Source organism: Entelurus aequoreus, linkage group LG10 (assembly GCF_033978785.1).
Source record: "Entelurus aequoreus isolate RoL-2023_Sb linkage group LG10, RoL_Eaeq_v1.1, whole genome shotgun sequence".
In the NCBI taxonomy this organism is placed as follows: Eukaryota; Metazoa; Chordata; class Actinopteri; order Syngnathiformes; family Syngnathidae; genus Entelurus; species Entelurus aequoreus.
In genome coordinates, this window is record NC_084740.1 from 59998798 (window position 1) to 60013903 (window position 15106).

Sequence of the window (15106 nt, forward strand, 5' to 3'; positions counted from 1 at the left end):
ATTTGTGGGGTCAATTAAACGCTCAAAATGGCCAGAAAAAGAGAACTTTCATCTGAAACTCGACAGTCTATTCTTGTTCTTAGAAATGAAGGCTATTCCACAAAATTGTTTGGGTGACCCCAAACTTTTGGAAGGTAGTGTACATTAGGTCTCTGATGGTAAGAAGAAGAGGAAAAAAAGAATTGCCCTTGGAGTTTAGACATACCAAAGATATAAGATGCTTCAACCAAGTGAAATGTCAATATTTTCTTATGTCGGCAGATTTGTTTGCTTTTTGGGGGGGAAACAAAGCTCCGATTATAGTAAATATTACATAACTTATACCTTTTTTTTTTTTTTTTTTCGCCTATAATGCAATAATTTACTTCCTGTAAGCTTTAACAACAAATATTTATTTTTTGAGGAGCATGCGAGACAGACTGAAGGATTCATTATTTTTAGCCACTTCCATTTAATTTAAATCTGTGACTATTCATTTGATATTTCATTTCAATGTAAAAAGTTCAAAAGTTTCTTCTAAAGTAAATTGTGATGATCAAATATCCTATTCTAATCCTCAATCATTTTAGGAGTATTTACTTTTTTTTTGTTAATCTAAATGGTTTCCCTATTTTAATGCCACTTTTAGCATTTTAGCTGTTTTTTTGTAAACTGTTAGTCATCTACACCAGTGGTCCCCAACCTTTTTGTAGCTGCGGACCGGTCAAAGCTTGAAAATTTGTCCCACGGACCGGTGGGGGGTGGGGGGGGGGGGTGTATTAGAATTTTTTTTTTTTTTTTTTTTTTTTTTTTTTTTTTTTACATAAATGAATACAATCATGTGTGCTTACGGACTGTATCCCTGCAGGCTGTATTGATCTATATTGATATATAATCTATATATTGTGTTTTTTATGTTGATTTCATACAAAAAAAAAATTAAAATAATTTTTTTTTTTTTTTTTTTTTAATTCTTGTGCGGCCCGGTACCAATCGGTCCGCGGACCGGTACCGGGCCGCGGCCCGGTGGTTGGGGACCACTGATCTACACAACACTAAATGTTATACACTTTCCTTCAATTACAAAAGCCAAAAGCAGTGAAGTTGTCACGTTGTGTAAATGGTAAATAAAAAGAGAATACAACAAATCCTTTTCAACTTATATTCAATTGAATAGACTGCAAAGACAAGATATTTAACGTTCCGACTGGTAAACTTTGTTATTTTTTTCAAATATTAGCTCATTTGGAATTTGATGCCTGTAACATGTTTTTTAAAAAAAAAGCTGGCACAAGTGGCAAAAAAGACTTGGAAAGTTGAGGAATGCTCATCAAACACTTACTTGGAACATCCCACAGGTGAACAGGCTAATTGGGAACAGGTGGGTGCCATGATTGGGTATAAAAGCAGCTTCCGTGAAATGCTCAGTCATTCACAAACAAGGACGGGGCGAGGGTCACCACTTTGTCAACAAATGCCTAAGCAAATTGTTGAACAGTTTAAGAACAACATTTCTCAACCAGCTATTGCAAGGAATTTAGGGATTTCACCCTCTACGCTCCGTAATATCATCAAAGGGTTCAGAGAATCTGGAGAAATCACTGCACGTAAGCAGCTAAGCCCGTGACCTTCCATCCCCTCAGGCGGCACTGCATCAAAAAGTGACATCTGTGTAAAGGATATCACCACATTGGCTCAGGAACACTTCAGAAAACCACTGTCAGTAACTACAGTTGGTCGCCACTACTGTAAGTGCAAGTTAAAACTCAACTATGCAAAGCCAAAGCCATTTATCAACAACACCCAGAAACGCCGTCGGCTTCGCTGGGCCCGAGCTCATCTAAGATGGACTGATGCAAAGTGGAAAAGTGTTCTGTGGTCTGACGAGTCCACATTTCAGCAGTCGAAGTCTCACTTAAAAAAATGTAATTCCTCCCAGTCTAATTTTGGATCATTTCTCCTCCCACAACAATTATACTGTCCAAGTGTCTCATCCTTAGTGTTAGGAGAATAAATCACTCCCCTGCAGCCCCACTGGGGAGAACCATATTTTTTGCCACCTGTCATCAATTATTGGCTGCAGTGGTTAAAGTGCACTGTGGGCCCAATTTGCATTTGAGATGTGCGGTAGAAAAACGGATGGATGGATGTTTTCCTCGCATTCTTCTGGAACGTCGTGGCCGACGTTCCCTCTAAGGTGCGCGCCTGTGCAATTGCGCACTGCTCAAGCGTCCTCTGCGCACAGCAAATCTATGCCACGCACAAAATGAAATAAAAAAATAAGCGCATGACAATTTTCGACACACGGACACGACGGAGAAAACAGTTTTCGTCATCATTGTTCAAATATTGTAACGTCTGTCGAGACGCTTTGAGGACATGAATTCCATCCATCACTTTACTGAGCAAAACTCTTTATTGTCGGTTATAAACACATCACCAAAACATTAGTAAAAAAAATTATATCTAGCAAAAGTGGTCATTTTCTGCAGTACAAAGCAGACCAAAAGCAACTTTGTTATATCAACAGCAGCCGCTCGCTCTTTCTCACTTGCGCCAACACATGCACATATGGCACTTAGCCAGTGATGCGTTTACAGACACACAAAAAGTCGGACAAGTCCAACACCACACATAAAGTGTCATTCCAGGTCGTTACTCTATGATTTACCAATCAAATGTGTGCTTATTCTAGTGTCATTTATTAGGAATCTTCATTTATAAATATGAATCATGAAATGCTGTTAGTATATTAAGTAAATACTAGGGATGTCCGATAATGGCTTTTTGCCGATATCCGATATTCCGATATTGTCCAACTCTTTAATTACAGATACCGATACCAACCGATACCGTTATCAACCGATATATGCAGTCGTGGAATTAACACATTATCATGCCTAATTTGGACAACCAGGTATGGTGAAGATAAGGTACTTTTTAAAAAAATTAGTAAAATAAGAGAAATAAATTAAAAACATTTTCTTGAATAAAAAAGAAAGTCCAACAATATAAAAACAGTTACATAGAAACTAGTAATGAATGAAAATTAGTAAAATTAAGTGTTAAAGGTTAGTACTATTAGTGGAGCAGCAGCACGCACAATCATGTGTGCTTACGGACTGTATCCCTTGCAGACTGTATTGATATATATTGATATATAATGTAGGAAGCAGAATATTAATAACAGAAAAAAACAACCCTTTTGTGTGAATGAGTGTGAATGGGGGAGGGAGGTTTTTTGGGTTGGTGCACTAATTGTAAGTGTATCTTGTGTTTTTTATGTTGATTTAATTAAAAAAAACAAAAAACGATACCGATAATAAAAAAAACGATACCGATAATTTCCGATATTACATTTTAACGCATATATCGGCCGATAATATCGGCAGGCCGAAATTATCGGACATCTCTAATAAATACTAATAAAAATATATTTTTTACAAACAGGAAGTTGCAGGAATGTACACATTAGGGCTGTGAATCTTTGGGTGTCCCGCGATTCGATTCAATATCGATTCTTGGGGTCACGATTCGATTCAAAATCGATTTTTTTTTTTCAATTCAACACGATTCTCGATTCAAAAACGATTTTTTTCCCGATTCAAAAGGATTCTCTATTCATTGAATACATAGATTTCAGCAGGATCTACCCCAGTCTGCTGACATGCAAGCAGAGTAGTAGATTTTTGTAAAAAGCTTTTATAATTGTAAAGGACAATGTTTTATCAACTGATTGCAATAATGTACATTTTTGTTTTTTTAACTATTAAATGAACCAAAAATATGACTTATTTTATCTTTGTGAAAATATTGGACACAGTGTGTTGTCAAGCTTATGAGATGCGATGCAAGTGTAAGCCACTGTGACACTATTGTTCTTTTTTTTTTTTAAATGTCTAATGATAATGTCAATGAGGGATTTTTAATCACTGCTATGTTGAAATTGTAACTAATATTGATACTGTTGTTGATAATATTCATTTTTGTTTCACTACTTTTGGTTTGTTCTGTGTGGTGTTTGTGTCTCCTCTCAATTGCTCTGTTTATTGCAGTTCTGAGTGTTGCTGGCTCGGGTTTGGAATTGGATTGCATTGTTATGGTATTGCTGTGTATTGTTTTGTTGGATTGATTTATTTTTAAAAAAAATAATAATTTAAAAAAATAAATAAATAAATAGAGAATCGATTCTGAATCGCACAATGTGAGAATCGCGATTTGAATTCGAATTGATTTTTTCCCACACCCCTAGTACACATGATCCCCTGCTTACATCTCATTGTGCAACAAGTGAATGTTTTCATGGGAACTAAATGCAATGTCTGAAAGGGGTACAAATGATTTCCAAAGCAGGACCTCCACCCAGACAAACAATACAACTAGAGATGTCCGATAATATCGGCCTGCCGATATTATCGGCCGATATATGCGTTAAAATGTAATATCGGAAATTATCGGTATCGTTTTTTTAATTGTTTTTATTGTTGCTGGTTACTGGGGTTCAATCCCCACCTTCTACCTTCCTAGTCACGTCCGTTGTGTCCTTGGGCAAGACACTTCACTCTTTGCCTCTGATGGCTGCTGGTTAGCGCCTTGCATGGCAGCTCCCGCCATCAGTGTGTGAATGTGTGTGTGAATGGGTGAATGTGGAAATACTGTCAAAGCGCTTTGAGTACCTTGAAGGTAGAAAAGCGCTATACAAGTATAACCCATTTATCATTTATCATTTATCGGTATCGTTTTTTTTTTTTGTTTTTTTTTTTTTAATTAAATCAACATAAAAAAACACAAGATACACTTACAATTAGTGCACCAAGCCAAAAAACCTCCCTCCCCCCATTTACACTCATTCACACAAAAGGGTTGTTTCTTTCTGTTATTAATATTCTGCTTCCTACATTATATATCAATATATATCAATACAGTCTGCAAGGGATACAGTCCGTAAGCACACATGATTGTGCGTGCTGCTGCTCCACTGATAGTACTAACCTTTAACAGTTAATTTGACTAATTTTCATTCATTACTAGTTTCTATGTAACTGTTTTTATATTGTTGTACTTTCTTTTTTATTCAAGAAAATGTTTTTAATTTATTTATCTTATTTTACTAATTTTTTTAAAAAGTACCTTATCTTCACCATACCTGGTTGTCCAAATTAGGCATAATAATGTGTTAATTCCACGACTGCATATATCGGTTGATATCGGTATCGGTTGATATCGGTATCGGTAATTAAAGAGTTGGACAATATCGGAATATCGGATATCGGCAAAAAGCCATTATCGGACATCCCTAAATACAACTACACAGTTCATGAAAAACAATATTTGTTGTTATTGTCATTGTAAGTGGGCCTAAACACTTATATTACAAATGGAAATGACTGCTGTCATTTGATTATAATAATAAGAGAATGTTGTCTGTCTATCTGTGTTGGCCCTGCGATGAGGTGGGGACTTGTCCAGGGGTGTACCCCCAGTGTTTCCCATAAACTGCCAAGATACCTGTGGCGGTGGGGGCGTGGCTATGGGCGTGGTCACCATGACATCATCGAGACATTTGCATAATTTACTACAATGATAGGATTTTCTCTAAAAAGGCTAAAAAAATGTATACTTACTAATTAATAATAACAGTTTTGTTTTAAACGTCCATCCATCCATCCATTTTACAATATAATTACAACACTTTATGTACATATTTATATACAGATTTGAACAATAAGTTATTCACTGAAATATATTTGTTAATTGTGGTTCTTACAAAAAATACATCTTATAAAAATATAAAAGCTAAAATGTCTCTTAAAGCTCTGCCCCTTTAATTAGTGCATACTAAATAATTTAACTTTAGCCTACTACTACAACCATATTATTTACCAGCAACATAAAGTGAAACAGAGGCAGAGGTGTCCTGCCACAGTCAGTAACAAATAAACAGAAAACAGTAGTGGTCAAATACAAATAAGGCAACAAGAGAAGTATCCTACACTTCTCTTTTGTAAAGTAAATCTGAACAGCCTATATGGGCATCTACATCAACTATATGATTTGCCTGAGAAGCTGGACAGGACAAAAAATAAATAAATTGAAAAAAAAAATAATAATTTTAAAAATTAAAAAAAAAAAAAAATCTATTTGTGGCGGCCTTAATTCTTTCGTGGTGGGCCGCCACAAATAAATGAATGTGTGGGAAACACTGACCCCGCCTTCCGCCCGAATGCAGCTGAGATAGGCTCCGGCGACCCCGAACAGGACAAGCGGTATAAAATGGATGGATGGATGGAGATGGAACTTGTTATTTAGTCAGGTTTGGGACCGGTGTGCTGCGGGTGTAGCCCCAGTGTGCACGTGTGATGTCGCTCACATGGCCTCCACTCAATGCTCAGGGACTTTTTGCCTCTGCTCACACACATGAACAATTCGAGGTCGTGGCATATTGTTCTCCGGTAACGGCGGATGTCTTTCAGGTGGCCAAAGCCGTGTCGCACTCGCTGAATAATTGTGTGAACTGCCTGCCGGGCCAGAAGGACGTTGACATGGCTCTCAGGAGCATTGGAGAAGCCAGCAAAAAGTTGTTGGTGGACATTGTGAGTCTTTCTACTTGTGCTTATTGGTAGAAAAAACTACTTGAAGGGTTTATTCAACAAGTGATGATTAAAGGCCTACTGAAATGATTTTGTTTTAATTTAAACGGGGATAGCAGATCCATTCTATGTGTCATACTTGATCATTTCGCGATATTGCCATATTTTTGCTGAAAGGATTTAGTATAGAACATCGACGATAAAGTTCGCAACTTTTGGTCGCTGATAAAAAAAAAAGCCTTGCCTGTACCGGAAGTAGCATGACGTCGCCGGTTGAAAGGCTCCTCACATTTCCCCGTTGTTTACACCAGCAGCGAGAGCGATTCGGACCGAGAAAGCGACGATTACCCCATTAATTTGAGCGAGGATGAAAGATTTGTGGATGAGGAACGTGAGAGGGAAGGACTAGAGTGCAGTGCAGGACGTATCTTTTTTCGCTCTGACCGTAACTTAGGTACAAGCTGGCTCATTGGATTCCACACTTTCTCCTTTTTCTATTGTGGATCACGGATTTGTATTTTAAACCACCTCGGATACTATATCCTCTTGAAAATGAGAGTCGAGAACGCGAAATGGACATTCACAGTGACTTTTATCTCCACGACAATACATCGGCGAAGCTCTTTAGCTACGGAGCTAACGTGATAGCATCGGGCTTAAATGCAGATAAAAACAAAATAAATAAATCCCTGACTGGAAGGATAGACAGAAGATCAACAATACTATTAAACCATGGACATGTAAATACACGGTTAATAATTCTCAGCCTGGCGAAGCTTAACAATGCTGTTGCTAACAACGCCATTGAAGCTAACTTAGCAACGGGACCTCACAGAGCTATGCTAAAAACATTAGCTATCCACCTACGCCAGCCAGCCCTCATCTGCTCATCAACACCCGTGCTCACCTGCGTTCCAGCGATCGACGGCGCGACGAAGGACTTCACCCGATCATCGATGCGGTCGGCGGCCCGGAGACGGTGAGGTCGGCGGTTAGCGCGTCTGCTATCCATCTCAAAGACCTCCTGGTTGTGTTGCTGCAGTCCGCCGCTAATACACCGATCCCACCTACAACTTTCTTCTTTGCAGTCTCCATTGTTCATTAAACAAATTGCAAAAGATTCACCAACACAGATGTCCAGAATACTGTGGAATTTTGAGATGAAAACAGAGCTTTTTTGTATTGGATTCAATGGTGTCCGAATACTTCCGTTTCAACCATTGACGTCACGCGTATACGTCATCATACATAGACGTTTTCAACCGGAAGTTTAGCGGGAAATTTAAAATGTCACTTCATAAGTTAACCCGGCCGTATTGGCATGTGTTGCAATGTTAAGATTTCATCATTGATATATAAACTATCAGACTGCGTGGTCGCTAGTAGTGGCTTTCAGTAGGCCTTTAAGCGTTGTATTTGGCTTACTTTATCACGTAATAGCATATTTTCGGTGGTTTTTTTTCCAAGCTTCCCCCCTGCAGTAAGACGTTCCAGGAAGCCCAGACTGATCTGAACCACACAGCCGCCGAGCTCAACCACTCCGCAGGCGAGGTCGTCCACTCCTCGCGGGGAACCAGCAGCCAGCTGGCCTCCGCCTCCGGCAAGTTCAGCCAAGACTTTGACGAGTTCCTTGATGCCGGCGTGGAGATGGCAGGACACACCCAAGTAGGTTTCATCATCATTACACAACCCCACTCCACATTGCGGTGCTGATCCCACCGACATGGTGTGTTGCACTCAGAAAGCCGTGAAGGTGCTTGTTGTTCTGTCACTTTATTACCTTTTATTCCATTCATTTTATAATTTGATATATCAAATTCATTAGGCCACACTGCTTTGCCCAAGAGCCACACTTAATGAGATCTTGTGATGTTCGTGTTCTGGTTATTTACTTCATTAGTGTGGGAACATCTTCAGGGATCTGAGCTGGTGTAGCATGACACTCTGGCTGTGTTAGTCCTTACACTGCAAATACTGACATCTAAGTAAGATGAAATACCTCAAATAAGGGTGATATTTGCTAATTATATGTCTGATAAGTTAATTCTTCTCACTAAGCAGATTTTATGTTGGAGTGTTTTACTTGTTTTTAGTGTTTTGGTCCTAAATGATGTCAGTAAGATATTACAGCTTGTTGCTGAGATTTGATGAGCTATATTGAGTAAAACATGCTTGAAACTAGAATATCAACTGTTGCAAAGCTGTGTCATCAACACTCACAAGTAGAGATGTCCGATATTATCGGCCAATAAATGCTTTAAAATGTAATATCGGGAAGTATCGGTATCGGTTTTTTTATTATCGGTATCAGGTTTTTTTTAGGTTTTTTTAAATCAACATAAAAAACACAAGATACACTTACAATTACCATCATTTCCGGACTATAAGCCGCTACTTTTTCCCCTCGTTCTGGTCCCTGCGGCTTATACAAGGGTGCGGCTTATTTACGGCCTGTTCTTCTCCGACACCGACGAAGAGGATTTCGGTGGTTTTAGTACGCAGGAGGAAGACGATGACACAATGATTAAAGACTGACTTTTCATATAGCGGTAGGCTGGTTATTTTGATAACGTACAGGCGAGCACTTTGTATTACTTTGCACCGTTGTATTATTTGTACTCTGCACGAATGCTGTTCGCCATGTCAAAGATGTGAAAGTTTGATTGAATTAATGAAAGATTTATTGTTAATAAATGGGACGCTTTGCGTTCCCAAACAGTCATCTCTGTCCCGACAATCCCCTCCGTGGTAGCAGGAACCCCTATATACTACGCTAATTACACATCAAAACCCTGCGGCTTATAGTCGGGTGCGGCTTATATATGGAGCAATCTGTATTTTCCCCTAAATTTAGCTGGTGCGGCTTATAGTCAGGTGCGGCTTATAGTCCGGAAATTACGGTAGTGCACCAACCCAAAAAACCTCCCTCCCCCATTCACACTCATTCACACAAAAGGGTTGTTTCTTTCTGTTATTAATATTCTGCTTCCTACATTATATATCAATATATATCAATACAGTCTGCAAGGGATACAGTCCGTAAGCACACATGATTGTGCGTGCTGCTGCTCCACTAATAGTACTAACCTTTAACAGTTCATTTTACTCATTTTCATTCATTACTAGTTTTTATGTAACTGTTTTTATATTGTTTTACTTTCTTTTTTATTCAAGAAAATGTTTTTAATTTATTGATCTTATTTTATTTAATTAATTTTTTTAAAAAGTACCTTATCTTCACCATACCTGGTTGTCCAAATTAGGCATAATAATGTGTTAATTCCACGACTGTATATATCGGTATCGGTAATTAAGAGTTGGACAATATCGGAATATCGGCAAAAAGGCCATTATCGGACATCCCTACTCACAAGTATAAAACTAATTTTTTAAAGTAATAATTTCTTATTTGAAGCATAAAAAAAAAAAATAATGATGCCGAGCGCATATCATGATGTCAAGATAATGGCACTAGCATTTACTTCATTTAAGAATATTTTTCAACATTCAACATTTCATTTAAACATTTATTATTTATAATTTATTTATTATTTATTTATTATTTATTTATTATGTATTTATTATTTATTTATTATTTATTATTTAACATATTGAGCAAAAAGGTCTCTTTTTTTTCTACCAAGAAAAGTGCACTTGTTATTAGTGAGAATATACTTATTTGAAGCTATTTTTGGGTTCATTGAGGTTAGCTAATTTTCCTTGTGTTGGAAAGTCTTGACAAGCCAAATTTTCTTGTTCTATTGGCAGATAATTTTGCTTAGTTCAAATAAAATACCCCTCATTTTTGTATTTTTTTTTTCTTGTTTTTGAACACTGACTTTTTGCAGTGCACAGCTGCTGGGGAAACACCAAACACATCATCTCAGATCAACTTTCACTGGTCAGTCGTTGTTTTTCGGATGTCATTAAAAAGAAAAATGTTTTTTCCTTTTGCAGAGCAGGGACGATCAGATTCAAGTCATTGGCAATCTGAAGAACATCTCCATGGCGTCCAGCAAACTGCTGCTGGCTGCCAAGTCTCTGTCTGTGGATCCAGGTGCAGCCAATGCCAAGAATCTTCTTGCAGTAGCGGCAAGGTGAGCTCGTGCTCCAGTCATGTATCAATTACAGGGAAGATAAAACTCACTGCAGTGCAATGGTACACAATCTTAAAAATGTGTTTGTATTACCGCATTTCTTGGACTATAAGACGCACTTAAAATCCTTTCATTTTCTCAAAACTCGACAGTGCGCTTTATAACCCGCTGCGCCTAATGTACGGAATAATTTTGGTTGTGCTTACCGACCTCGAAGCTATTATATTTGGTACATGGTGTAATGATAAGTGTGAACAGTAGATGGCAGTCACACATAAGAGATACGTGTAGACTGCAATATGATGGCAGTCACACATAAGAGATACGTGTAGACTGCAATATGATGGCAGTCACACATAAGAGATATGTGTCGATTGCAATATGATGGCAGTCACACATAAGAGATACGTGTAGACTGCAATATGATGGCAGTCACACATAAGAGATATGTGTAGACTGCAATATGATGGTCAGTTACACATAAGAGATACGTGTAGACTGCAATATGATGGCAGTCACACATAGGAGATATGTATAAACTGCGATATGATGGCAGTCAGACATAAGAGATATGTGTAGACTGCAATATGATGGCAGTCACACATAAAAGATACGTGTCGACTGCAACATGATTGCAGTCACACATAAGAGATACGTGTAGAATGCAATATGATGGCAGTCACACATAAGAGACACGTGTAGACTGCAACATGATGGCAGTCACACATAAGAGATACATGTAGACTGCAATATGATGGCAGTCACACATAAGAGATAGGTGTAGACTGCAGTATGATGGCAGTCACACATAAGAGATACGTGTAGACTGCAATATGATGGCAGTCACACATAAGAGATATGTGTAAACTGCAATATGATGGCAGTCACACATAAGAGATACGTGTAGACTGCAATATGATGGCAGTCACACATAAGAGATAGGTGTAGACTGCAATATGATGACAGTCACACATAAGAGATACGTGTAGACTGCAATATGATGGCAGTCACACATAAGAGATACATGTAGACTGCAACATGACTCAAGTAAACAACACCAAAATTGTATATGTTCCTTTGAAAATATAGAACATTACATACGGCGCTCAAAAATACTGTGCTTCAACATAGGAGTATTATTATGGTGTGTTTATAAGGTAACAAATATTATCTGGCGTTTTGTTTCGCAAAATTATGCAAAAGCAACTTTTCTTACCTTCTGGTACCTGCTGATCTGTATTTGGGATCTGCATAAGTCCTGAAAATTTGCGCGCGTCCGCCATTGTAGTCGATAATCTTCTTCTTGTTCTCTATCTTCTTGTTATGTGACATTCATCCTCCGCTGTTGCCATTTCTAATTAAAGTAGTGTAAAGTTCTTACTTATATCTGTCAGTAAACTCCCCGTCAAAGCACTAAAACATACCGGTGTAGTGACTTTACATTATTCACCCAAGGAACTTTAGTTATTAGAGAGTTCCGGTGGGGACACATTTCGGGCGTTGTTGTTGCACAAGTGAGCCACGGATGAGGAGATGCTGCTCCGTTATTGATTGAAGTAAAGTCTGAACGTCATTAAAACAGTTAGCGCCATCTTTTGACACTTCTTCCACTCCCGTCCTTGCACGCTACAACAAAGATGACGGGGAGAAGACGCTGTCGAAGTGGAGGCACGTAAATAAGACCCGCCCACAAAACAGTGCACCCTGAAGCGACTGTCAGAAAGTGACTTGAAGATGATGTGTAAAACATCATCTATGCAACATTTTGAGCAAAGAACCACCATTACATGTTATGTAGACCACAAGGAAGTCTTTTACATTTAGAAAAAATGACCCTTTTAATGCGCCTTATAATCCGGTGCGCCTTATATATGAACAAAGTTTGAAAATAGGCAGTCCGCTTTATAATCCGGTGCGCCCTATGGTCCAGAAAATACGGTACTATGATCGTAAAGGCAGGTTTTGTATCGGATCATCCTGACTGATTCCTATACCCAATTTAAACTTGCAGCAGTTTGTAGAAAAAATACAGTTTGTCCATTTAGTGTTGCTTCAGGGAGTCGTGGAGGGGAGCCAGGCAGCTGGTCCTGGGGGGCGCTGGGCCTGACTGACTTCTCTTTGTCTAATTAGGAAGATGGAAGCTTTGGCTGGAAGCTGTCTCTGCTCAGCAAGGCTGAACCTCGAGCGGGGAGACAATTGTGACTAGGCCTGGCCCTAACCAATCTGGCGCCCTAGGCAAGATTTTAGGTGGCGCCCCCCCACATCGGCAGTGAAGTGTATATACTCACAAGAAACCGAATAGCTTTGTCTTTGACCTTTTTTTTTACTTAAAGAAAGCAAATGAACATATTATATGAGAATGTTATGTGATGATTATCTTTAACCGAATCACAGCAGTGCTCAAATTAAAAAACAGCATTCCCTCTCATGTGATATTGCTTAATTAACATTAATGATGTGCACTTTAACAACTAGGCTTACAACTATACCTAATACATAAAGGGGTGGAAAAGTGACTATTACCTGCAGGGCAAACATTAGCTAACCAGAAGGCAATAACAATGTAAACAAAAAACACCTGCTTAAAAGATCTAATACAAATGTCCCTGAGGAATGTAAGGTGGGAGTACTGTAATTACCTAACGTTACATTATTATTTTCCATAACAATTTAGCCCCCTCCACAATATTAACCCGACGTTAAAACAGAACTAGCTATTTATTGATTAGCAATTGCCTAATCATGTAACATTAGCTTAATGCTAAAAAAGCCAGGTTACTATCACATTCTGTAACAGACAAATAATTTCATGTAGAATAACGTTACCTACCTGCTACCTCTGTCTTTTTCTCGTTTCTCCTCTTCTTTTCTCTTTTTTCTTCCCTGGGCACCTGACAGTTTTGGCCGTTTTGACATCTTGTGTTGAAGGGAGGGAAGGGAGGGGGCGCACCGTGCGGGGGGGTGGGGGGGGGCGTAATGTTGTAACAAATAATATTTCTATTAAATAGGCTTTACTTTGCATTTTAATTAACGTGGGATTATTTTTTGTGTTTAGAAATAATAGTACCAACTTTTTATTTTATTTTTTATTTTTTTCTCCAACATTTGTGGCACTGGCGTGGCGCCCCCTGATGGACAGCGCCCTTAGCATTTGCCTATACGGCCTATGCCACGGGCCGGCCCTGATTGTGACACTCCTGTACCGTGCCCGCTATTAGCGTGTTAGCCTATGGCCGTGGTCGGGCCGGCACACTGGAATAGGGCGGCCCAAGGCACGTGTGAATGAGTGAAGCCGCAGTGTGAAGTAAAAAGGTTGCCTTGTGCGTTTCAGGGCCGTCACAGAGAGTATCAACCAGCTGATCACACTGTGCACACAGCAGGCTGCAGGACAAAGGGAGTGTGACAACGCCTTGAGGGAGTTGGAGGTAGACTGGCTTGCTTACGTCTCTTTCTGCTCACTTTTTACATTATTTAAAGGGCAAATACTGAGAATGAGCCATTCAATTCAGCATTAAGATGGATGCAATAATGGTCCCTAACCCAACCCTAACCTTAACGCTTTAACTCTAACCCTCTATCCCTAATCCTCACTCTTACTAACCCTCACCAATAGGGTTAGGTTTAACCCTAACCCTAAACCTATCTCTCTAAACCGCTTGCTCTCTAACCCTAACCCTCTATCCCTAACAGTCTCTCTAACCCTAACCCTACCCCTCTTGCTTTCTAACTCTAACCCTAACCTTAACTCTCTAACACTAACCCTCTATCCCTAACACTCTCTCTAACCCTAACCCTAACGCTCTATCCCTAACCCTAACCCTCTATCCTTAACCCTAACCCTATATCCTTAACCCTAACCCTCTATCCCTAACCCTCACCCTTTCTAACTCTAGCCCTTACCCTCTAGCCCTTACCCTCTAGCCCTAACCCTCTAACCCTCTATCCCTAACCCTCACTCTTTCTAACCCTCACCAAAAGGGTAAGGTTAACCCTAACCCTAACCCTCTCTCTCTAACCCTAAACCTCTAACCCTAACCCTCTATCCCTCACCTCAACCCCCTAACCCTCTATCCCTAACCCCCAAACCCTCACCCTCTTGCTGTCTAACCCTAACCTTAACTCTCTAACCCTAACCCACTATCCATAACACTCTTTCTAACCCTAACCTTAACCCTGTATCCCTAACCCTCTCTCTTTCTAACCCTAACCCTAACCTTTACCCTCTAGCCTAAACCCTCTAGCCCTAACCCTCACCCTCTAGCCTTAACCCTCTAGCCCTAACCCTAACCTTAACCCTCTAACTCTAACCCTCTATCCATAACCCTCACTCTTTCTAACCCTCACAAATAGGGTTAGGGTTAACCCTAACCCTAACCCTCTCTCTCTAACCCTAACCCTCTTGCTCTCTAACCTTAACCTTAACTCTCTAACCGTAACCCT

The 15106-nt window shown here is 39.4% G+C and overlaps 1 protein-coding gene across 3 annotated transcripts in view; it reads left to right on the forward strand.

Annotated features, from left to right (window-relative positions):
- tln2b (talin 2b) overlaps positions 1 to 15106 on the forward strand; it is a 410959-nt gene that overhangs the window by 260486 nt on the left and 135367 nt on the right. For all 3 annotated transcript variants that reach the window (XM_062061302.1, XM_062061303.1, XM_062061304.1), the window contains exons 28-31: positions 6453 to 6572; positions 8037 to 8234; positions 10527 to 10666; positions 13998 to 14091. In XM_062061302.1, coding sequence (XP_061917286.1) covers positions 6453 to 6572; positions 8037 to 8234; positions 10527 to 10666; positions 13998 to 14091 — 552 coding nt within the window. The remainder of the gene's footprint in view (positions 1 to 6452; positions 6573 to 8036; positions 8235 to 10526; positions 10667 to 13997; positions 14092 to 15106) is intronic.